The following is a 23,460-nucleotide window of genomic DNA, read 5'->3' as shown; positions in this document are numbered from 1 at the left end:
CCGGAGGACAGGAACCGCACCCTCACCGACATGGCTGTCACCTGCAGGGAGAGGGCGGGAGCGTCAGCCTCGCACCACCACCCGGCAAGGCTGACCCAGGCTGGCACCCTCCACGGTGGCCTCCAAGGTCCTTCCAGCAGAGAGGGTGCTGTCCCAGCTCACAGATGAGAAAACCGAGGCTCGGTGAGGTTAGGGAACCTGCTTGGGAGCAACGGCAGGAGCGAGATTCAAACCCAGGTCTCTGTACTCTGCTCCGGTTCTTGGTGCCTGAGCAATGCCGTGTCCTCGTGCAGGGGGACACCGTGGCTCCTGGACCCAGCTCTTCTCCCCTCCCCTCTGCTACTCCTCTCTGCCAGTAACCCTCACCCCTCCACGAATCCTCCCTGAGCGCTGCTGCATGCCAGACACCGTGCCGAGACACGCACTGAGCAGACAGGCCGAGCTCTTGCCCTCCAGGGCTCCCAGTCCAGCAAGGAGGCCAACCAGCCACCAGACAGATACAGCAGGAGTCGATAGTGAAGGGGTGGGGGACCCCAGGGGGGCTTTGGCCCAGCCTTGAAGGAGGCGACCTAGAGCTGAGAAGGAAAGGCTGAGGAGGAGAAAAGGGAGGGGAAGGGAGGGAAGGGGAGGGGAGGGAAGGGCATCTGAGGCAGAGGGAACAGCATGGTAGAGGCCTGGAGGTGCAGATGACATGGTGCAATCCAGAAGTGACAAAAGTTCAGGGGGTCGGGCATGGCTCCAGGTGAGGTCGAGAGGCCAGCAGAGTGCAGCTCACGGAGGACTCAGCCTTACAATTGGCGAGGGTACCTGGGAGCCATGGGAGGGTTTTGGGTTTTGGTTGTTGTTGTTTTTAAATATATTTTTATTTATTTCAGAGAGAAAGGGAGAGGGAGAGAGAGGAACATCAATGATGAGAGAATCATTGATCGGCTGCCTCCTGCATGCCCCCTACTGGGGACCAAGCCTGAAACCCGGGCATGTGCCCTGGACCGGAATCCAACCTGGGACCCTTCAGTCCACAGGCCGACACTCTATCCACTGAGCCAAACCGGCGAGGGCCATGGGAGGGTTTTGAGTAGTGGGGGTGACAAAGCCCAGTTCCTGGCATCAAAGCCAGGCTCCTGGCATCAAAGGCTTCAGGAACCCCTGATCCTCTGACCCAAGCTGCAACGAGGTCAGCCTCGAACCCTGGCTGTCTTCCCTTTTTTCCAAACCATCTCTAGATTGGAAACATCCACACATCCCTTGGGACCATCGCCTGCTATCTTCCAGCAGGATGATCGGAAAGCTCTCCTCCATATCTAACCTAAATCTCTGCTGCTACAGTTTCCTACCTGACTCCCCAGCCAGGGTGGGGCCAGCCCCACGATTCAGGACCCCACTGCCCAGGCCAAACCTGTAAAGAATCCCACCCAACAACAAGGCCTGCTTGTGAGGCCCCTGCATCCCACATCCCCTCCACCCCCAACTGAGTGCAGTCTCCTCACCTTCGCTCAGGCTGCGGCTCTGCCTGGGGTTATGTTCTCTTTCCAGCCACATCTGTCCAGCGTCCAGTCCTGCTTTTTGCTTGTCAGCCCCCACCAGGGGCTCCAGAGCCCTCACTCTAAACCCCCAGCAGATCTGTGCAGCCCCTCAAGCCTTCCCTCCTCCTATGCACCCCCACCCCACTGCCCCACGGGGGAGCATTGGAAACAGAAAAGCCAGACCTGGGCTCAAACCCCAGCTGTAACTGTGCCGATCACAGGCTCTGGGCCTCAGTGATCACAACTGTAGAATGGAAATTCAGAAAAGGACCACGGGGCCAATGAGCTAAGAGCACACAATGCAAGAGGCACTCAGCAGGAGCTGGCTGTCTCTGTGCCACTGATCTGACCAAGACCCCCCGCGCTGCACGTGAGCTGCTGTGTCAGAGAAGCCAGTGAGCACCTTCCTTCCTCTGGGGGAAGGGCGGTGTGTGCTGAGCACCCACTGGGTGGCAAGCCCGGTGCCAGGGACTGTCACCTGCTCCAAACCCATGAACAGCAGCACTGTGTGCAGATGGGGAGGTTGAGGCAATCTGGTAATGGAGGCATCATTTATTGAATGCTCGTTATTAAGCAGCCTGGCCTAATACCTTATGCAAATTACCTCATTAAGTCCACACAACCCCCTTAGGCCTAGGAGCCACTGCAAACCTAATTTGACAGATGAGAAAACTGAGGCTCCAAGAGGACAAGGGTGGCCCAGGGACCCAGCCCGACAGCGGCAGAGCCAGGTTTAGAACCGGAGCGTACAGATGCCAGCGCCAGCACTTGTCCCTGTGCGTGCCAGGTGTCCCGCACTCTAGGAGCTGCCCCAGCCGCAGGGAGGTCCCCACAGCCCCCACCTGCCCTGTGCGGCTGCCGGTGGACCGGCTCAGAGTCCATTGTCACATTTCCGGGAATTCGGGTAGTTTGAAATCAGCCACGGTAGGAACACTTACACCACAGAAATCAGCGAGTCTACAAATTAGGGCTTTTCCGCTGCTGATTGTTAAACATTTATCAGGAACCCCATCCCACCACTCAGCATCTGCTCTGGGTGAACCGCTCCCATCCCCCACCCCCTGGGCAAGGGAATGAGGAGGGGCAGGCAGGGGGGTGGCCAAGGTCAGTGGTGGGGACGTGGGCTGGGCAGCTTCACAGCACATCCTCATGGGACCAGGGGACCAGGGCTGAGAGGCGAGGCTCCCCCACGGCGCCTGCTGCGCAGCCCGGAGTGCAGGCGGTGGGAGAATAAAGATGAGGGCAAACAGTGAGCATTTCCCCTGTGTGCTGCACGCCACAGGCAGGCGAACGTTTTCTGCAAAGGGCCAGAGAGTAAATATTTCGGCTTTGCGGGCTTTGTCACAAGGACTCAGCTCTACCGTTTTAGAACAAACGCAGCCACAGAGGACATGTAAATGATATGTAAAAGCTGTGTTCCAATAATACCTTACTTACAAAAGCAGCAGCGTCTGATGGCCGACCCTGGGTAGCCAGCAGTCTGCCTACTATCTGTGCTAAGGGCTTAACATCTCATTTAATTCTCTCCACACACTAGGAAGCAAGTGCTGTTATTATCCCCATGTTGCAGATAAAGAAACCGAGGTCAGAGAGGAGGGGAAAGGACTCATCCAAGGTCACACAGGTAAGAAACCCCAAAGCTGGGATTGGAACCTGGGCAAGGACGCCACAGCCTGGCCACTTTGTGCTGGGCTGCGCTGGCTTCGGGGGCCAGGCTGAGGGGAGGCGAGGGCTCCAGCATGGAAGTAGGTTCCTGAAGGGGACTGAAGGGTGGCCTCACGCCCTACCTGCTGGGGGGGGGGGGGGGGGGGGGGGGGGGGGGGGGAGTGTAGGAGCCAGGTCTCTGTGGGCCCCTTGGACCCCTGCCATCTCACCAGCTGGATGGAGGTCTGGAGATGGGATGTCCCGGCTGAGACCCCTGGAGTCTCAGGCACCCTGACCAGCCCCAGTGAAGGCTGGTCACCTTTGACCAGGGGTTATATTCCTGTTTAATCATTGATGGGGGCACTGACCACCCAGAACAGGGGCAAGACAGGGGCACTGCCCACTGACCACCAGAACAAAGGCTGGGCACTGGGAGACTCCCTCCACCTGCAAGCCCCCCTCCCCCAGCTGTGGCTGTCATTCACCCCGGATCATGGGCAGCCCTGGGCAGCGGGCACGCCTCAGGGCAGGAGAGATAAGCCAGAGGCCTCCCTGGCCCCCAGGAGAGGAGAGAGGTAACAGGAGTCATGCAGGTCCCAAACCTTCGGTGGCAGAGAGGGCTGCCTCTTCCCGTGTCCCTCGCTGCCTCTCTGGCCTGGCAGCCTGGGCAGCCCTGGCTGGCGATGCCACGGGGACGCAGCTGGTGGGCGCCGGGAAGACAGGCAGCTGGAGGGCTCCTCACCGCCAGCGGCTCCCCAGACACTGGGAACCGTCCTGGGCCTCTTCCCCAAGGTGTGGCTGAGGAGCCGGAGCCCACTCCACTAAATCTGTCCCCTCACTGCTGGCCAAAGCCTCCGCCCGCCCGCCAGAGGGAACCTGCAATTTCACCTCATTTGGAGGTGAGGCTTCTAAATTTAGCGCTGGGCTCCCAGGGCTGGGCAGCGCTTATGCCTGAGCCCCTCACTTAGGGCTCTTTCATATCCGCTCAAATGCCAGCCACGGCTTCATTTGCTTACAGGAGTTTCCAAAATAGCCCCTCTGGTTTAGCACGAAAGGAAATGGCAAAATAGCCTGAGGAATGTGAGTGTAGACACGAGGCCTGGGCGTCCCGAGGCTCTGGGAACTAGCCTGTCTTCGCCAGGGCGGTCCAGTTACAGCCCCTGTGACCTTCGGCCCTGCCTGGGAGGGGTTCATGTCCGGCGCCAACTCAGACCTGCAGGTGCCTGAAGGACCCGTCCCACGAGTGACCACACGAGGGCACAGGTCGGCCATCGTCCTGGACCTCACAGCACCTCTGGGCCCATTTCACAGGTGAGAACACTGGGCACAGCCACAAAGGGCCAGATGCAAGGGGAAGGTCGAATAGCCCGTGGCTCAGCCACAGGGGACATTTGTGTGGCCGTCAGGAATATGACTTTGAAGAGTAATGAGGCGAGAATGTTCAAAATAAGGCGTTGAGTGAAAAAGAGCGAGATGTCAACTATATACAACACAGTCTGTTTTCATTTTGAAACAATGCCTTCCCAGTGTTCTGCAACAGACACGTATCCTCCAAATTAGAAAAAAATGCTGATTTGAAGAAAACAGAGAGCCGTCTTTGCTCGCACAGGAATTAGGCCGAGACCTGACTCTGCGTGTCCTTTTGTCTAGAGACCACTGCTCTTCATGATGAGCCTGGGGCAGAGCAGCTCTCCTCTTCCAAAAACACTGCTTAAGGTTCATAAGTATCGCCCTCACCCCCACCTAACTCTACCGACGTTTTTGGTTTGTTTGTTTGGTTGGTTTTTATTTATTACTAGTTATTAATTAATTTGCTTTTATTGATTTCAAAGAAGAAGGGAGAGGGAGAGAGAGAGCTACATCAGTGATGAGAGATCTCCACTGGGATGGAGCCTGCAACCCGGGCATGTGCCCTGATCAGGAATTGAACCATGACCTCCGGGTTCGTAGGTCAACTGAGCCACACCGGCCGGGCACTACACGGGTTTTTCCGAGATAGAGATGGCTCATGATTTCTGTGAAATACCCAGAGGGCCTTTTAATTTAACTGGCCTCCTTGCTGCCCTGATCACCACCAACTCACCTGGAAGAGACAGCTACTCTTTGGCGAGGTCGATGCTCAACCATTGAGCCACACTGGCCGGGCACTACAGGGGTTTTTCCAAGATAGAGATGGCTCATGATTTCTGTGGAATACCCAGAGGGCCTTTTAATTTAACTGACCTCATTGCTGCCCTGATCACCACCTGGAAGAGACAGCTACTCTTTGGGGCAGGAGCATCCTGAGCGGCCATGGGGTGGGAGTGTGTGCAGGGACCAGGGATAGGATGGGGGGCAGGATGGGGCAGACAGAGCCTGGGTGGGAAAGAACACGGATCAAAGCTGAATCTCCTCCCAGAAGCCACCCCCTCCCTGGTCTGCTGTAGGACCAGGGATCACAATGGGGCTGGCAGGAGGGACCGAGCTGAAGTGAGGGGACCGAGAAAGGCAGTGCCAAGAGACCCCATGGAGGACAGGGTGAGGCCACCCACTGGTCACTGACCCAGGCCAGATGCCTCTGTTGGATGTCAAACACTGAAACCCGCAACAGCGCTGACGACAGTCCACACTTAGAGAGCCCACGCCCTGTGCCAGCAGCCGTGTGGCAGGGTCTCCGGCCTCCGCACCACCGACACTGGGGCCGGACCACCCTTCGCTGCTGGGTTGTCTGCGTAGTTACCAGTGTCCCGACTGAACGGCAGGAGCTCTCCCCTCTCCAGCCGTGACAATCAAGAATGTCTGCAGATGCTGCTGCGTGTCCCCTGGGGCAGAGGCACCTCCAGTGGGCACCGCTGCGAAAGGCAGCTCTTCGAGTCCGCACTAAGCTCAGTGGGTCATCATGGTGCGTATCACGGAGCACCCTCATGGTGGAAAGGAGTAAGTAAGACTTTCCCCCGGGGCCCCCTCCCCCCCCCCCCCCCGCCCTGCACACACACACACACACACACATGTGCACGCATGAACACACATGCACAGGACATGGACAAGAGCCTGGGGGCCTGAGACTGGGCACTTGAACTCAGAGAGGAGGCTGGACTCCTCCTTGGGGTCAGTTTGCTGTGACATGAGTGCTGGTGAGACCTGCCTTCCGTGTAACCCCCACCTGCAGCCTCGACGAGGGACCAAGAACTACCTACCCATCCTCACCCAGACAACCCAACCGTGGACGAGTGCACACTGGGTGGGCAGCGCAACACAGGCAGGGTGAGGACTCAACCCCAGGTGGGCTGCCCCGAGCCACCTCGGCCAGCCACTCTGCACTGGACAAACCACCCAAATTCTCCAGAATATCGGGGAACAGAGCCTCCTGACAGCAGGACACCAGAGCCTCTCTACACATCAGCCAGAAGCACGGGGGAGCATCCACTCCCTGCTGTTGTCTTTGGAAGAGCTGTCACTTCCTCCCCCCGCCAGGGGCCCCGTGCAAACGGCCCATGAAAATGCTTGGATTGCTTTTAAACTCGAACACAAAACAGGAACCTTTAGGTCAAAGAGAATGTTTATTATATAATATTGGTTATATCCTTACTTATGTATTAATTAGAGGCCTGGTACACAACATTCTTGCACTGGGCAGCGGGGGGGAGGGGGGTGTCCCTCAGCCCAGCCTGCGCCCTCTCATAGTCCAGGACCCCTTGCTCCTTAGCCCTCGCCCCCCCGCCCCCCCCCCCCGCACCTGCTCGCTGCTCCTTAGTGCTGGCACGGAGGCGAGGCGGGAGAGGCTCCCACCACCGCCCTGCGCTCGCCTGCCATGAGCCCGGCTTCTGGCTGAGCAGCACTCCCCCTGTGGGAGCACACTGACCACCAGGGGGCAGCTCCTGCATTAAGCATCTGCCCCCTGGTGGTCAGTGCGCATCATAGCAACCGATCGTTCTGGTCGTTCTGCTGTAACAGTCGCTTAGGCTGTTATTATATAGATAACATGTATTTCATTATAGATGTACATCTTTATACCAATTCAGTCATAATAGACATTATTTAATCTTTTTTATGATGCATCCCAGGAGGCCAAGGTGCTCGGGGGCCCATGGACGTCACCATGGTGCTGCCCGCGCCCGCTCCTAGCCCCCCTCCAATCCGTCTGCTCTTCCCCTCCCGCCCACAGGTGCCTTCTCCTGCCCCTTCCCGCCCAAGTCTTCTTATGCAGCTCAGAGACTTTCTCCCTCTTCCCTCAGTTTATCTCCCTCGCTCCCTACTCCCAACTCCACCTGGTCTAGCAGAGACAAGCTGCTGAGAGTCAGGCCGGACCCTCACCAGCTACTTTGTCCTCTCCAGGCCCTTAGGACTGAGGAGTTCAAGTCCAGGCAGCCAGGCTGTCGGCACAACCTCTCACCCACAGGCCTACGGTCTCAACTGACAGGTCAGTAAAATGGGCCAGACCCGTAGACAGGAATCATGTTGGTGACATTATGAGAGTATAGCCCCACCCCCGATCTGGTGAGGGTGACCGAGGAGGGCAGTGTGAGGACAGGGTGAGGCCAGGTCTGGAGGGGGGGCGCTCCCCGGATCAGGGAGGGCTCCCCTCCTTAAGGAGTCCTGGCTCAGCTCTCCCATCAGCCTGCCCTCTAGTCCCCTCCCCACCTTCACTCTGACCCCTACTCAGTGGGGTGGCCTCACGTGCACTTCCCTGGTTCCCGAGAGCCACCTGTCATTGTCTTTAGACTCTCTTCTGGGATTTGCCAATCTACATAGCCTTTGTCCGGTCAGCTAGACGTTTTACTGATTAGAAGGAGCTGTCACAGTCCAGGATGGCCATCCTTCCCTGCTGTTCACAGCCCCTCACTCACCTTTTAACTCATTCTTAATGAGGCCAGTGTGTGTGTGTGTGTGTGTGTGTGTGTGTGTGTGTGTGTGAGAGAGAGAGAGAGAGAGAGAGAGAGAGAGAGAGAGGCTCCCAATATGTAGTGCCCTGGTCTGTCTTCGAGTGTGGAGCCTGCCCTGCCTCTGCGCTGACATGTCTAATCTGCTGACACTGAAGCCTCGCCCCTGGCCTGGCTGTAAAGCCCTTCAGAGCATCTCTCCTCCCTGGAGCTCAGTCAAGAGACTTCACTGTCTGCCCTGCTTCTCAGAAACACCCTGATCTGCCTCCCTCCGCCCCCCCGGAAACCAGAGCGAGCTTTAAAAGATGTCCATCAGCTGCCTCACACCCCAGCCCAGGCTCGGGGCTTCTGCACGCTTAGAATTACCACCTCAGCCCCGCACCACACCCAGACCGCCCTGAAGGAGATGCTGCCTCCAGGGAGACCCCCAGGGACAGCCGAGAGCTCCTACCCACTGCCCAGGAGGGCAGGCGCACCCCATTGTGCCCCCTTCCCACCCCTCAAAAATGAGTCACCACCGGGTCTTGTTACAATAAGAGCAGGTGTGGGGCGGAGCTGGGTGGGAGTTCTCACGATTACCCTCTTTCCACCCACCCCCACCAGCCTGCGAGGCAGGAAGAGGTGTCAGCACCACACCCCACCCCTTTGATAGCTGAAGGCCTGTGGCTGAGAGAGGGGAAGCGGTGTTTCCACCCTCACACAGCCAGGTAGGGTGGGGGCAGCAGGGAAATCTTGGCATTTAGACGTTTTTTGAGCCCTTTCATGGTGACAGGTGAGGGGTGGGGTGAGCAGGGACCACACTGGAGGAGCCTGTACGTGGGTGAGGGGCTAGGGCTGTAACTGGGAAGCCCAGTGGGTATTAGGAGTTGCTCTCCATCCCGACCACACCCCATGGGTTGGCGCCTAGCCTGTACCCTGAGTCTCATGAGGATCCATAGCCCACTGAGTCAAACTCCTGGAATGCCCCCGGAGGCCTGCACGGACACGTGATCCGTGCAGAGGGGGCTGTTTGTAATAGAGGCTGCTAGCACGGGAAATGGCCAAGGGTTCAACGAGAGATGAGCCATCTGGTCGTCCCGAGGTAAACAATTTACAAGAGACAAGTCAAGCCAGCCTGCTGTTCTGGTTTTTCTTTCGACAGTGGGATGTGTGGTTTCTCTTTCCTCAGGGTACAGGGTGGAGAGAGAGAGAGAGAGAGAGAGAGAGAGAGAGAGAGGGGCTGTCCCAGGCACACTGGCCCCAGCTCAAGCGCCTCCCTGGGGCAGGAAAAGTCAGATTTTTTTCACACTTCTTTATGCCAGATGGTTAACCCACATTGTAAGGAGAGTAGATTTTCTCCCAAAGGAACAAACTTATTTTCTAGAATCCAAAACCTTGAATTACTAGAATCTTCAGCCTTAAATCCATTTCCTATGGGAAGAAGACCCCCTGCTGGTCTCCCCAGGTATTGCAGCCCTGCTCAACCAGCTTCTGTAAATGCCCACAAAAGCCTTAGAGGGGCTCCGTGCTCATCCTGGGGAGGGCAGCCGGTGGAGTCCCGAGCACGCGGGAGGGACATCTACGCGGCTTAACAGCCTGAAATAAACAGCTGGTGCTGGAATCGTCATCCTGGAGTTTCCAAAAGTGTTGCAAAACATCCAGGCTGCCTCGGAGTTTGTGTACTACAAGCTGTTTATCAATTAATTCCCTCTTCGCCAAACATTCTTCCTTGGGTCTATAGGGAGATGATTTTGGTGGGAACGCATCTCCAGTTTTGGAATGAAAATCGCCAATTTTGTAATGAAAGCCTCACATTTTGCAATGAAAATTTTGTAATGAATGAGGGCTCGGTTTATAGAGGCTCACATTACAGAAAACGTGTCCGGAACAGGTAGTTCCCACGGGGACGAGGACAAGGATTGTACTAAGTTCTGCGCTCATTTAATAAGAAAAAGTGACACCTGGGGACTAGGATCTGGGGACGCTGCAGTGACCTGTGAGATACACATCCACAGAGTCACAGAGAGGTGATGGAGTCGGGGGGGGGGGGGGGGGGGGGGGGGCGGAGGGTCAAAAAATCCAAGTTCAAGTCCAGCCTTTACCTCTTTCTAACTACGTACTTGACTTGGAGAAGTCCTCTGAGCCTCAGTTTCCTTATTATAAAATGGAAGCCACTGAAATTACCTTATTTTACAGTTTTTGAGGACATGCATTCTTCTTCTCACTAAAAGGAAGAACCAAACTATAATTGTCAGCTTTTTCTACTGCTTTGTGCTGCTAAGGTTAGGAATGTGAGGTAGTATATTAATTTTCTGTGGCTGCTGTAACCAAGACCATACAGTGGATGGCTTAAAACAACAGAGCTGTATAGTCTCACAGTTCTGGAGAGCAGAAGGCCATGTTCCCTCTAAAGGCTCGAGGAAAGCGTCGTTCCTCACCTCTCCCAGCTTCTGGTGGTGGCCATCACTCTTGGCTCATGGCTGCATCGCTCCAACCTCGGCCGCTGTGGTTACATGGCATCTCCCTGCGTGCCTCTGTCTGCACGGGCGTTTCCCTCTTGTTATAAGGACACCAGTCATAGTGGATTAAGGCTCACCCTAAAGACCTCATCTTACCCTGGTTATATCTGCAAATATAACCCTGTCTGCAAATAAGGTCACATTCAGAGGCACAAGGTGTAGGACTTCAACATATGTTTTGGGAGATACAATTCAACCCATAACAGGTAGAAAACATTTTGTTTAGCCCAGCAGTTTAATGAGATTTTGGATGCGCCAAAGTGGGCCTCAAGCATTGGTGGGTCGGGAAGAGATGCTAGACTGTCCCGAATAAGAAAACCCAGAAGTGTGTGTGTGTGTGTGTGTGTGTGTGTGTGTGTGTGTGTGATGACTGACAGCTGGAGAAGGGGAAGGCTTTGGGGGAGGTGAGGGGACAGCACATGAAATTCTCAGGGCAAAGGATAGGGATTCTAGAATTTATTTCCAAGTATGCTCCCCCTGGGTTCCCAGGACCCCAAATTCTGTGGACTTTCTTCCTGATGGCACCCCATTTTCCTTTTGAGGGTTTGGTTCTTGCCCACGGCTGTCGGTGTGATGGAACTGGCCCAGAGCCCCATGGGCCCCTCACCAAAGAGAGGCACCAGACCTGTGCCCGGCTAAGCAGGCACAGCCTCCCTGCAAAGGCAGGACACAGACCGCGCTGGCTTTTCATCCTGTCTGCTGTGAGCCCCTGGTCCAGGCCCATTGGCAGGCCTGGTTCTCTGGATCCATCGGTGGCCAGATCTTTTACACCAGCTCACAACCGATATCTCCAAGTCAGCTGTTCCGGAAGCCTTGTGTCAGCAATGCTTTGGGAAGAACAGAAGAACTGGAGCCATGGACAGATGGGATGAAAGGGAAATGATAAAAATTAACATATCGGCACAAAGGTGACTAGAAGAAACGTTAAGCCCCTAGAGAGCATCCTGGGGGATTGTGCGGAGCGCAGGGAGGAGGCGGTCCTGGGTTTCTGGCTGAGGTCTCTGCCTGGTTTAAATATTAAAGGGAGGGGTATCCCGCAAGAAGTCCAGAAGATGGGGGTGCCTTGGGGCTGATGCTTGGGCATCCATGTCACGTTCCAAGTAGAAAGCCTGGCACACAGAGACCGGGACAGGGGGCCCGCTACGGGACATACTGCCCTCCGGAGAGTGTGGTCCCCCGCTTTGGGCTGGGACATCACAGCCTGGGCAGATGCCTCCCCCGCTGGGGGCTGGGCCACCGCCAAGCTGAGCTCCTGCACGTAGCTGCTTGGACTCAGTGCCCCTCGGGCTTTCTTGGTTTTCCTGCTTGATGAGGTGAGTTCGCCCAGCCCAGTGGCGATCCCTGTAACAGCCTGGAGTTTCATGACCCAATGTGCTGAGTTTACAGGGAAGCGCTCCCTGAGGGCTGGGCTGGCTGGAAACAGATGCTTCCCCCTTCCTAAGGCAGTAATGAGGTTCTAATGGGAGGCAGGGGCGCTGTGGGTGCCAAGAGCCCTGAGCTGGGGGTCAGAAGATCTGGACTCCAGCCCCCACTGGCTCACTAGCATTCGCCTCTCCCTCACGGGTAACGTGGGGATAAAACGTGCATCTCACAGCATCGCTGTTGGGCTACCAAGAGCCGTGGAATCGCCCTGAACGCCACAACACTCTAGCTAGTGAGAGAAAGGACCGGCCTAACTGTAGCTGTCACTCTCACTACCATTAGAACCGGACTTCCTGTGGCAGGCAGAGCATTAAACCCCCAGTGACTCTGACCTGGAACAATCCTCTCCTGTTCGAGTGTGGGTGGAAGCTGTGAATATAATGAGATATGACTCCTCCGATTAGGCTCCTCCAGGAAAAAGAGGTTTAAAGCATGAGAGGGATTCAGTGTGAGGGAGGTTCTTTATTTCCGGCTTTGAAGACGAGAGGCCACGTGGTAAGGGAAGCTGGAAGCCTCCAGAAGCTGAAAGTGGCCCCGGCTGACCGCTAGCAAGGACCCTACAGCCACGTGGAACTGAGTGACGCCAACAAGAATGATCTTGGACGTGGATTTGACCCTCCAGACAAGAACTCATCCTGACCAGTACCTGGAATTTCAGCTTTGTGACACCCTGAGCAGAACCCCCAGCCTCGTCACACCAGGACGCTGCCCTGCAGAGCTGGGAGCTTCTCCGTAGGGACTGTGTGAAGTTGCTAGGTTAGAGGCAATTTCTTACACGGCAACAGAAAACCAATACCCACTCTATAAAGGAAGCCTTAACGTGGAAGGCTCCTGCAGGGAGGCTCCTGCCCTCCCAGTGCATCCTAGTGGTTAGAGACAAGGTTCAAATCCTGACTATACTGCTCACCACACTATCTCCCTCACCTCTCAGAGTCTCAGTTTCCTCATCTGTGAAATGGGCGTGGAAAGTAGAGCACATCGTAAGGGCATGTCGTAAATGCTCAAGAAACATGAGTGTTGTATATGAAACATGAGCCCTGCCCCACACACCAAGAACATGGGAATGAGCTCTGACCTGGGAGTTTACAGGCCACTTGGTGAATCAGGACCCCAAAAAGAAAGCCCCAACTTTGAAGGAAATAGGTGGCATGTGCATAACATTCTTAGTGGGCACAGCAGGGCGAAGACCAGGCCCCAGAGCTCACAGCTCCCCCTTGGAGTCTGGCTCAGGCCTGGGTGTAGACCCTTCCTCAAGATCCCTCTGCACTGACTTATATGAGGAGGAAATTATTTTTTTTTAGGATTCTGCTGCTAAGCCTCTGTCTCAAGCCTGAGCTCAAGGCCTCGCCCTTGTGAGCATGAGGAGAAATGGGAAGCCTTGGACACTGCTGGTGGAAATGTAAAAAGGTGCAGCTGCTTTGGGAGGTAGTTGTCAGTGCCTCAAATGTAAGCATAAAGTTACAATCCGACCCAGCAATTCCGCTCCTTGGTACACACCCAAGAGAAATGAACATATGTCCAATAAAGCCTGTACACAAATGCTCTGGGCAGCATTATTCATAACTACCAAGAAGTAAAAAGTTCCCACATGTCATCAGCTGATGAATGGATAAACAGAATGTGGTATATCCATACAATGGGATATGTTATCTGGCCATATAAAGGAATGAAGTATGGATATATGTTACAACATGGGTGAATCTTGAAAACATGATGCTGAGTGGAAAAAGCCAAAGGTAAAATTATTCCATTTATATGAAAGTCCAGAAGAGGCAAATCCTTAAAGACAGGAAGTAGATTAGTGGTTGCCAGGGACTGGGAACAGAGAGAATGGGAGTGGCTGCCAATGGTACGGCATTTCTTTTGGGTGAGATGAAAATGTTCTGGTGGTGATGGCTGCTCAACTTTGTGAATATGCTAAAAACCACTGAACTGAACACTTTAAAAAGCGAATTTTATATTATGTGAGTTATATCTCAATGTTTAAAAATCAATTTTTTGAAAAGTTCTGTTACCAGCTGCAGGGCCTTGCACGGATGACTGGGCCTGAGCCCCCAACTCCTCACCCTTAGAACAGGACCCGAACCACAGTGCTACCCGTGGGTCTGCTGAGGTCACATAAGCAAATGCAAGAAAGCCGTGCTCGATAAGTGGAGTTTTAGGATCCATGCTAGGATTAGTCCCTGGAAGAGTAGAAGGTCGGGGAGGCTTCCCAGGGTCTGCCTCCTCCAGCCCCCCCCAGCAGCTCTGCCCCCCCCCCCCCACCCCCACCCCTGCCTGGAATGCCCTGCATGACCTTCCCTGGCAGGTCAGAACACACCCTGCCTTCAAGAGCCCCAATAGCTCCTCCTCTGGGCAGCTTCCCTATTCCCAGCAGAGCCCTAGGGCATGCTGTCCCCTCCAGAGGCCCTGGCGAGAGGCGCTGACCGCAGCCTGAGTCACCATGAGTGCCCTCATCTCCGGAGCCAGGTCCTCTCCGAGCAACGTGACGAGAAGGGTCGTGACTTACGCCGGGGTGCCCCAGATTTCATTCCTTTATCACCTCCACAGTTGTCCCTGTAATTCGTGTACCGGCTGTATCCAAGTTACTCCATCCTTTCCTTTATATCAACCTCACTTTTCAAAAAAATAAGTGTATTTTAAAAGGACACTTAAGCTTGGTGGTAAATGAAGAGCCGGGGTCATTTGCCATCAATGATAACTTAAACAGGAATTACAAAGCAGTCCCACTGGTCGCAAGACCCCATTCGGTGCAGGTGGGCCCCGCTGCCGCGAAGCCTCTGCCCCTCAAGCGGGGAGATCAGTGGGTCTCAGGGAGGCATTCAAGACATTAACAACAAACAGACGTTCTCATTGGCGTAATCGGGACGGAGAGATCTTTGAAAGGGACTTTCTCGCCCTGTGAGTCACTGTGATTTAATGCCTGCACCTCCTAAATCATCTCTCCTCGTCTCCTGCAGGTGGTGACTAAATACCACCTACTCGGGAGGTGTTTTCTGGCCCCTCATCTCTGTGGGTCCACCCCTGCCCCCCATTTCCCAATCCCCCTTCCAGCTTAATTTTTTTTAATATATTTTATTGACTTTTTTTAATATATATTTTATTGATTTTTTACAGAGAGGAAGGGAGAGGGATAGAGAGTTAGAAACATCGATGAGAGAGAAACATCGATCAGCTGCCTCCTGCACACTCCCTACTGGGGATGTGCCTGCAACCAAGGTACATGCCCTTGACCGGAATCGAACCTGGGACCTTTTAGTCCGCAGGCCGATGCTCTATCCACTGAACCAAACCAGTTAGGGCCCAGCTTAATTTTTTTTTTATTGAGTATTGATTGCCGTTTGATATCCTACATGCTACATTTTCCTATTGTCTGTCACCCCAGCTAGAATGCAAGCTCTAAGCGGCAGTTTACGGCCAAGGGCCCAACACTTCCCGAAAGTGCCTGGCATCTAGGAAGCATTCCGTAAATATCTCCTGGGCGAACAGATGCATGGATGGATGGATGGATGGATGGATGGATGGATGGATCAATGGATGGATGAATCTCAGCTCTCCAGCAACTTTGCACTATCTTACACTAGCTTTGCACCAAACATTACACGGAGGAGGTGGCCCAGTAAACAATTGCTGAGTGAGAGAGTGAAGGAAGGAATAATCCATCCATGAATTTTTGCCTGGACAGTGAAGCTCCCAATTCTTGAGACAACCCAGACCTCATGTCTGTATGTTTTCAAAGTCCCCAATTCTAAATTCTTCCTGCAGACTGTCTCCAGGACTGAAAGAACAGAGCCTTTGACAAAAAAAGAGGTTGCGTTCCCAGGCCTCCAGTTTAGATGAAATAGTGATGGCTTACCGGAAAAGGAGAGTTGGGGACCCCACAAAGTTGTGGGGAGCTAGAGGCGTGGGGAGAGCATTTCCCAGGATTGGTCCCCTACTTGCCCTCCAGCCCAGTGCCCTTGGCACACTGCCGAGCGGAGAAGCCAGCCAGACACACAGGCACGCTGCCCTCACTAAGTGATCCTAAGCACATCAAGATGGGCACATTGACGCCAGCCGCTCGGAGGGGATCTGGAATGAATTGGGGGGTTGTTAAGATCGCCGACTTGAGCCTCTTCTCACAGGAAAAATATTTATTTCACCGAGCTCTGCTTTCTGGAAAGTTGCGCCTGTAACAATCTGCATCGATCTAGCAGAGTTTTGGCTACTGCTGGTTTCTGTCTCCCCTCCTGTCTCAGGCGGCGTGGGCTGAGCGCGTGCGTGTGTGTGCGTGTGTGTGCATGTGTGTCCATGATTATTAAGCAATCAGCCATAAGACACAGCCAGGACACTCTGCTCTACTTTAACCAGAAAAAAAAAAAAGGACACAAACTGAGTTCATGACATGGGACAGACACAGACCTGGTGTTTCAGCTGCAAAGATACCGGCTTGCAAGAGGCAATTACTTCTTTCCTTCCCTTTTTATCGAATATGCTCCTTTCCCCCCTAGTTTGTGGGGGGAAATACTGACAAGTATAAGGAGGAAAGTAACCCTCACTCCTCCAAGGAGCCACGATTAGCCTTCAGGGCACAGTTCTTGTCATTTCTTTCTGCTCTTTGGAGCCTGAGGGTTTGAATTCTGGCCTTGCCACCTGCTGGCTCTGTGAGCCTGACAGTCATGTCACCCCTTGGAACCTCTGTTTCCTCATCTGTGAAATGGAGCAAAAATAGTACCTTCCTCCGTGGGTTGTTGGGAGGAGTAAACAAGAGAAAGTACATACAGAGCTTAGCCGTTTCCAGCACATACTAATGCTCACTAAATGGTAGCTATTTTTATAGGATAAATATATATAATTTTCATACCTTCTTTTTCCCTTTTCCCTATCCTAATAAGCATTTTTTTAATAACTGCAAAATATTCTATTGCAGGGCTACACCAAACATTATTTTTTAAATATATTTTTATTGATTTCAGAGAGGAAGGAAGAGGGAGAGAGAGATAGAAACATCAGTGATGAGAGAGAAACATTGATTGGCTGCCTCCTGCACGCCCTCGACTGAGCATGTGCCCTTGACTGGAATCGAACCCGGGACCCTTCAGTCCACCGCTGATGCTCTACGCACTGAGCCAAACCAGCTTAGGCCCAGACATTATTTTTTAACTGTTCCCTGTGGGTGGAAATAGAGGCTGCTTCCACAGTATTACAGAAACCGCTGTGACAAACTTCTCCAGACTCAAATCTTGGTCTGCATTCGAGGTTCTGTCTCTAGGATGAATAGGATGAATTCTCAGAAGTGGAATTATTTAGTCAAATGGTATGAACACTTCCAAGAACCGCAATATATCATATTTAGCACTGGGAGCTGCTTTCCAGAGAGATGGACGTGTCTGAGAGGCTCCATCTCACCACAGCCCAGCTGCACGGAGGGTAATTGCCTTTTAGTTGTTGCTAATTTGACAGGCAAAGCGTCATCTCAATTCTTTAATTTCCATTTTTAAAATTTTTACTCACTCTTTTTCTCATACTGATTTTATTAGCAACAATATGTTGAATGTGCACTACAGGCCAAGCACGGGCTTAGGGTTTTTGTAAACTATCTTCATCACACTCTGGGTAAGCAGTGAAAGCAGGGTCTGAAACAGACATGTGTGCCCCTGTGTTTATGGCAGCGTTATTCACAATGGCCAAAAGGGGGGAGCAACCCAAGTGTCCATCGACAACTGAGTGGATAAACAAAATGCAGCGTATGCTCACCATGGAATATTATTCAGCCTCTAAAACAGTGGTTCTCAACCTGTGGGTCACAACCCCTTTGGGGGTCGAACGACCCATTCACAGGGGTCACCTAAGACCATTGGAAAACACATATATAATTACATATTGTTTTTGTGATTAATCACTATGCTTTAATTATGTTCAATTTGCAACAATGAAATTGGGGGTCACCACAACATGAGGAACTGTATTAAAGGGTCGCGGCATTAGGAAGGTTGAGAACCACTGCTCTAAAAGGAAACGAATTCTCACACATGCTAGAGCATGGATGGACCTTGAAGAGGTGCTGAGTGAAGCGAACCAGTCACAAAAGGACAAGTATTGTCTGACTCCTCTTATATGAGGTTCCTACAATAGTCAAATTCAGAGAGACAGAAATGAGCACGGCGGTTACTGTGGGCTGAGGGAAGGGGAAATAGGTACAGAGTGTCAGTTGGGGCGAAGGGAAAGTTCTGAAGACGAACGGTGGTGATGGTTGTACAACAGTGTGGCTGTACATAACGCCACAGAACTGTAAAATGGTTAAAATGGTAAATTTAATGTTATGTATATTTTACCACAACAACAACAAAAATCTCAATCAATCTTCATGTACTTAATCAAAGTACACGTTGTTATTACCCTCCGCCCTTCTTTAAAGGATGATGAAACTGCCCGTGCACCGAGAGATTGCGGGTTAGATTCCCATTCAGGGCACATCCCCGGGTTGTAGGCTGGATCCCCAGTAGGGGCCATGCAGGAGACAGCCAATCAATGTTTCTCTCTCTTCTTCTCCCTTTCTCTCTCTCTCTCAAAAAAAAAAAAAATCAATAAAAAGATATTTTAAAAATAAAAATATTTTTAAAAATAAATAAAAGATGACGAAACTACTGCTTCGAGAGGTTAAACACATTCCCAGAGTCACACAGCCTAAAAATAGTGACGGGCTAAGATGCTAGGTCGTACCCTTGAAGGCTATATTATCCTGCAAGAATTCTGTGGCGGCAGGAGTCAGAGGTAAAATTCAACCCAACTGAAGGTAGCATGTGGAGTTAGCAAGACACACTGCCAGACTCCGGAGCTGCTGGCCCTGGAAGTTCAGGGTTCAGTTCTAAATTTATTCTCCAACCTCCTTGTGGGTTCTAAATATGGCCAAACAAGTCCTTCCAGCCTAATCAATGACATGGGTGTGCTGTTTTGAAGATCAAACCCTTTTCCTGCTATGAAAGTAATAAAATGATGCGGAGTTTGTTTGGAGAGCAGTCTGTTAGCAGCCATCTGGAATGAGCCTGAGCTCGCTGATGGTGGACACATGTGGCTGTTGACTGATTTCGCGGGATTAAAACCGTTTCCTAAACTCAAGCCTGAATTTCTCCTCCTGAATGAACCTGAAACAGACCCTCCGGAAATAGCAAGGCAAAAACTTCCAACCTGAACCAAACATTAAGATTTCCCTAAAATTACTAAATAAGACAAAATGGGACTCTTTAGATAGTCTCCAGGCCGGAGAGAAACAGCAGGGTCTTTGGGGACTCCCAGGCTGAGTCCTCACTTCTCTGGGAAGGTGCTGGGCAGGGGGGCGGGTGGGGCTGACTGGTCCATTACCCCTTCTCAGACATGCTGCCTCCACTGAGGTGGAGTGGGCCTGTGACCCTCGTGCTCTGGCCACCAATGACTGAACAAGCCCTGGACGCGGGACCCAGGAGAGACCACCGCTCACTGCCCAGAAACATACACCTTCTGGTGCTTGGCCCAAAAGGATGAGCCTAGACATCATATTGCCTCCCTCGGGAATGCAAATAAGAGATACAGGACAGCCCTAACCGGTTTGGCTCAGTGGATAGAGCGTCCGATGTTTCTAACTCTCTATTCCTCTCCCTTCCTCTCTGTAAAAAATCAATAAAATATATTTTTAAAAAGAGAGATACAGGACGTTGCAATTGGAGCAGATACTAGAGCTGAAGGTCATGGATATATGGAGTTGGAATGGCCATTCTGGGGGCACAAGCACACAGATGTATGTGGAAGAGGGGTAGGTGCTGTGGCACTCTGGATCACACTGATAGTCTTGTGTGGCTGGATCAAACTTCACCTGAAACCTACCCTACCATTGGACTTTTCAAATTCATTTTATTAGATTTTCTGGGCTTTGATTTTCAAGTTTTTAAAATATATTTTTATTGATTTCAGAGAGGAAGGGAGAGGGAGAGAGAGAGAGATAGAAACATCAATGATGAGAGAGAATCATTGATTGGCTGCCTCCTGCATGCCCCACACCAAGGATCGAATCCAAAACCTGGGCATGTGCCCTAACCAGGACTCGAACCGTGATCTCCTGGTTCATAGATGGACTCTCAACCACTGAGACACGCCGGCCGGGCTTGATGCATTTTTTTTAATAACCAAAAGGAACATCTCTATAACCTTCCAACGCATCCCTTTTTACCTGAAATTGTTAGAGTGGACTGATGATCCACAGAACCCAAACAGGGCACACCCAGCGGGCAGAAGCCTTTGGGAGAGTTTGGGACACAAAGCAGTGTCCCTGCAGGTCCCAGGGACAAGCTTCCTTTTCCTGCCCGAGGCACTGGGAGGAGGGACAAAGAGTTAGGCCTTTGCTGCAGGAACACGCTGTCCTCACGCCGACCCTTCCAGCCTCAGAACTGCTGGTATCAGACTCCCTGGAGGTTGGACAAAGGGTGAAGCCAGGAACTCCTGAGGCTGCAGGGCAGGGCAGGGGCCTGGGAGAGAGGGGCAGGCTGCGAGGGAGCAGAAACATGTCCTTTGTTTCCCTTGGGCCCTTGCAGCACAGCTGTTGTCCACAGTGAGTTTAGGTGACAATGGGGACCAATAGAATTCACTCGACAGGCAGTGACCCAGTACTACAGGGGAGGGGGGAGGGAGAGGGGTAAACTGAGTCTCATGGAGGGGAAGCGGCTTAGCCGTGAGTGGTGGCTCTGGGATTTGAACCTGCATCTGATGGGCTCCACGTGTGGCGCCTTTTCCAATATCTGCCCTCGAACTTCCCTTCCAGCTGGTTCCGCAATCAGCAGGCCCTCCAGACGTCCCTCAGCGGCTTCGAGGAGCTCACGGCTGATGAGGAAAAGGATTAGCCGCAAACCTGCCTCTCCCTCCAGCCGCCGCCAGACCCACCGGAGGCGTGGGTGTGTCCGCCTACCTGGGAGCATCTGCTTTTGTCCTCAGACAGATCCCCCAAAGAAGGGGAAAGCCAGAAAGAATTAAAAGTGAACTTCCACAGGAAATAAATGAGCCATGAGAACTGGCCACATCTGTGAAAATGAGCGCTTCAGAGCCAGGCGCTGGGCCCGGTGTGAGCCCAGGTGCTGGACATCCAGGAGCTGCCATAACGGCTGCATGGGGGGGGGTTTGAGGTAAGGGGGGGGACTGCTGGAGGCGTGGAGGCCCAGCCCCTTTCGGTGGTTCATCCTCCAGGGCCCACCCGGGACCCTCCTCTCGGCTGCCCAGCACCGCTTCCCCTGTTGGCTCCTTGCCTCTTCCCAGAGGCCCCAGGGGGAGACAGCTGAACCGGAAGCAAGATACGGATTCGAGTCCTCGTCCCACGTTCACTGCGTGACTTGGGGTAAGTCCATGCTCCTCTCTGAGCCTCAGTTTTCTCACCTGTACGATGGGGAGCTTGTGCTAGACCGACGTTTTCAAACTGCTGATTGCGCCTGTCTGTGTGCTGTGAGCTCAACGGACTGAGTCCCAACAGGCATGTATTGGTGTTATTCCGCCTCCACGGTGAGGGGTACACCGGTCCTTCCGGGGGACGGCCATGTGCTTCTCTGATCCCACCAGGCCCCTTGCTCGGAGCTGCTGCTGGGCGAGCGTGCTCACGGGTTAAGTGACTCGGGCTCTCTGCTCTGTTTCTCTGTGCACCGTCTGCCAGCCAGGAGGGTGGCTCGGTCAGAACGAGGGTCAGGCAGCCCGGTCCGTCCTGACCCCAGTGTGGCCGCCTCCCCAAGCCTCTGCTTCAGCATCCGCCGTAGGGAGTAACCCCACGACCTCATAGGCCCGTCCTGTGAATTTGAATTGAGATAAAGCATGCAAAGCTGCCGGCTTTGTGGGAAGCACATGGTGAGCCCTCAAACCACAGGCTCCCTGAGGTCAGGACAGCCCTCGGTACCTTCCCGCCGCCGGACCAGCAGCCGGGTCTTGGGCACCGATTTTGTGACGGATGGATTGGCTGGGGCTGAGCTGGGAGAATCATGGATATCAGAGGGCTTAACCTCTCCTTTCTGGCTTCCTCCGGCTGGTTGCCAGCCCTCTCTTCTCCCCTCCAGGACAGCCCTGACCCCTGGCCCCAGCATCACCTCCATTCGAGAATGGGTGTTTGGCGGAGCACGTGACTGGGTTTTATGATATTTAAGGTGGGGCAACAAAGGCCCATTGAGGTCTCTGTGGACGGACCAGTGGTTTGAGGGTGGGTTCCCGAGCACCGTCCTGCGCTCAGCCCAGGCCAACACTGAGCCAGCGCCAGGTCAGCGGCCGAGCTTCCTGGCTAACCTTGACCTCGGGGTCTTTCTGATCCAGGGGCAGCAGCCGTCTGGAGTGAGTCTCCACTGAAGGACAGACCTCCTCTCAACGCTCCAGTCAGGCAGAACCCCACGGGAACGTCGGGAGGGTTGGGTCCGAGGTCCTGTGTGACACTAGGCAAATCACGCGGCTCTCAGAGCTTCGTTTCCGTATCTCCCTCGGCTCAGAACGGAACTTACAAACTGGTTTGGGCTTGTGTTCTAACACCACTGGCGGGTATGGGTGGCTCTGATGAGGTGTCAAGATGGATCCTGAGGCTGTGTTTTGCTCCCGGGAAAGGGTGCTGGATTGATCGTCAATGTCTGCCATGAATTGAAGGATGCGCATGGATAGTCTGTTTGGTGTCATACACTTGCCACCCCAACCCAGAAGCGCCACAGGGCTCCTCAAAGTGTGAAATGGCTCTGATTCTTAAGGTTCCACTGGATCACGCGAAATGTAAGCTCTCGCTGTGGATGCAACCTTTTCTCTAACAGCACCCAGCTTTCCCCCGGGCAGGGACGCAGCCCCGCTTTTCCTCTCACACCGTGGAGGCCCGTTCCGACCACCACATGGCACAGCCTCAGTGACTGGCTCGGCCAGGAAACCTCCCCCGGGCCAGGTCCCTGGGAATCAGCCCTCAGAGCCCCCGCCCCCACTGGATCCAGCCAGACCTGAAGCTAAACCTAATCCTACACGTTCACGTTCTGTGAGCCAATACATTGTCTTTTTTGCCTAAGCCAGTATTAATCAGCATTTCATCACTTGTAACTCAAAGAGTCCTAATGTGCAAATTCTTTCTTTTCCCCAGTCAGGCCCAGAATGGGCACCAAAGCGGGTTTGGCTAACATGACAGTGAGAACATCTGGGGCTTTGTTTTTCTTTCCTTTCTTTCTTTCTTTTTTTTTTTTTTTTTTTTTTTTTTTAAATCCATCCTGGACAAGAGGCCTAGAATGCAGGAAAAAAGAGACCAATTTCTTCAAATGTAGAAGCCTGGGAGGCCGGTCGTCCTGAGGGGTCTGTGTGATACGCTGGCCCTGGCTTTGGATGAGTAGAGTCAAAAAGAGGGCCAATTGTCTGGAACATCCTTCTCTTCCCCCCAAAACAAAGTTTTCATGGATGCTTTTTCCTTAGCTTCCTGGGGCACTGAATCTAGCGTGGTTAAAGTTTGTTTAAAAACATTGACATAAATCATAAACACCCTTGAGAGGGACCATTAACCATCAACCAGCAAAGTTAATT

At 53.1% G+C, this 23,460-nt stretch overlaps 1 protein-coding gene across 2 annotated transcripts in view; it reads right to left on the bottom strand.

Moving 5' to 3' along the window:
* LOC106726095 overlaps positions 1-23,460 on the bottom strand; it is a 39,202-nt gene continuing 15,742 nt past the window's right edge. The window contains exon 2 of one of the 2 annotated variants that reach the window (XM_014539678.1): positions 1-41. In XM_014539678.1, coding sequence (XP_014395164.1) covers positions 38-41 — 4 coding nt within the window. In that variant the 3' untranslated portion in view covers positions 1-37. Of the gene's footprint in view, positions 42-16,512; positions 16,636-23,460 lie in introns of those variants that run through there. The other variant, XM_014539677.1, reaches the window with a different exon arrangement.

Source organism: Myotis brandtii, unplaced genomic scaffold (assembly GCF_000412655.1).
Source record: "Myotis brandtii unplaced genomic scaffold, ASM41265v1 scaffold225, whole genome shotgun sequence".
NCBI lineage: Eukaryota > Metazoa > Chordata > Mammalia > Chiroptera > Vespertilionidae > Myotis > Myotis brandtii.
Note: the sequence above shows the minus strand (reverse complement) of the source record. Positions and strands in the feature narration are given on the sequence as shown.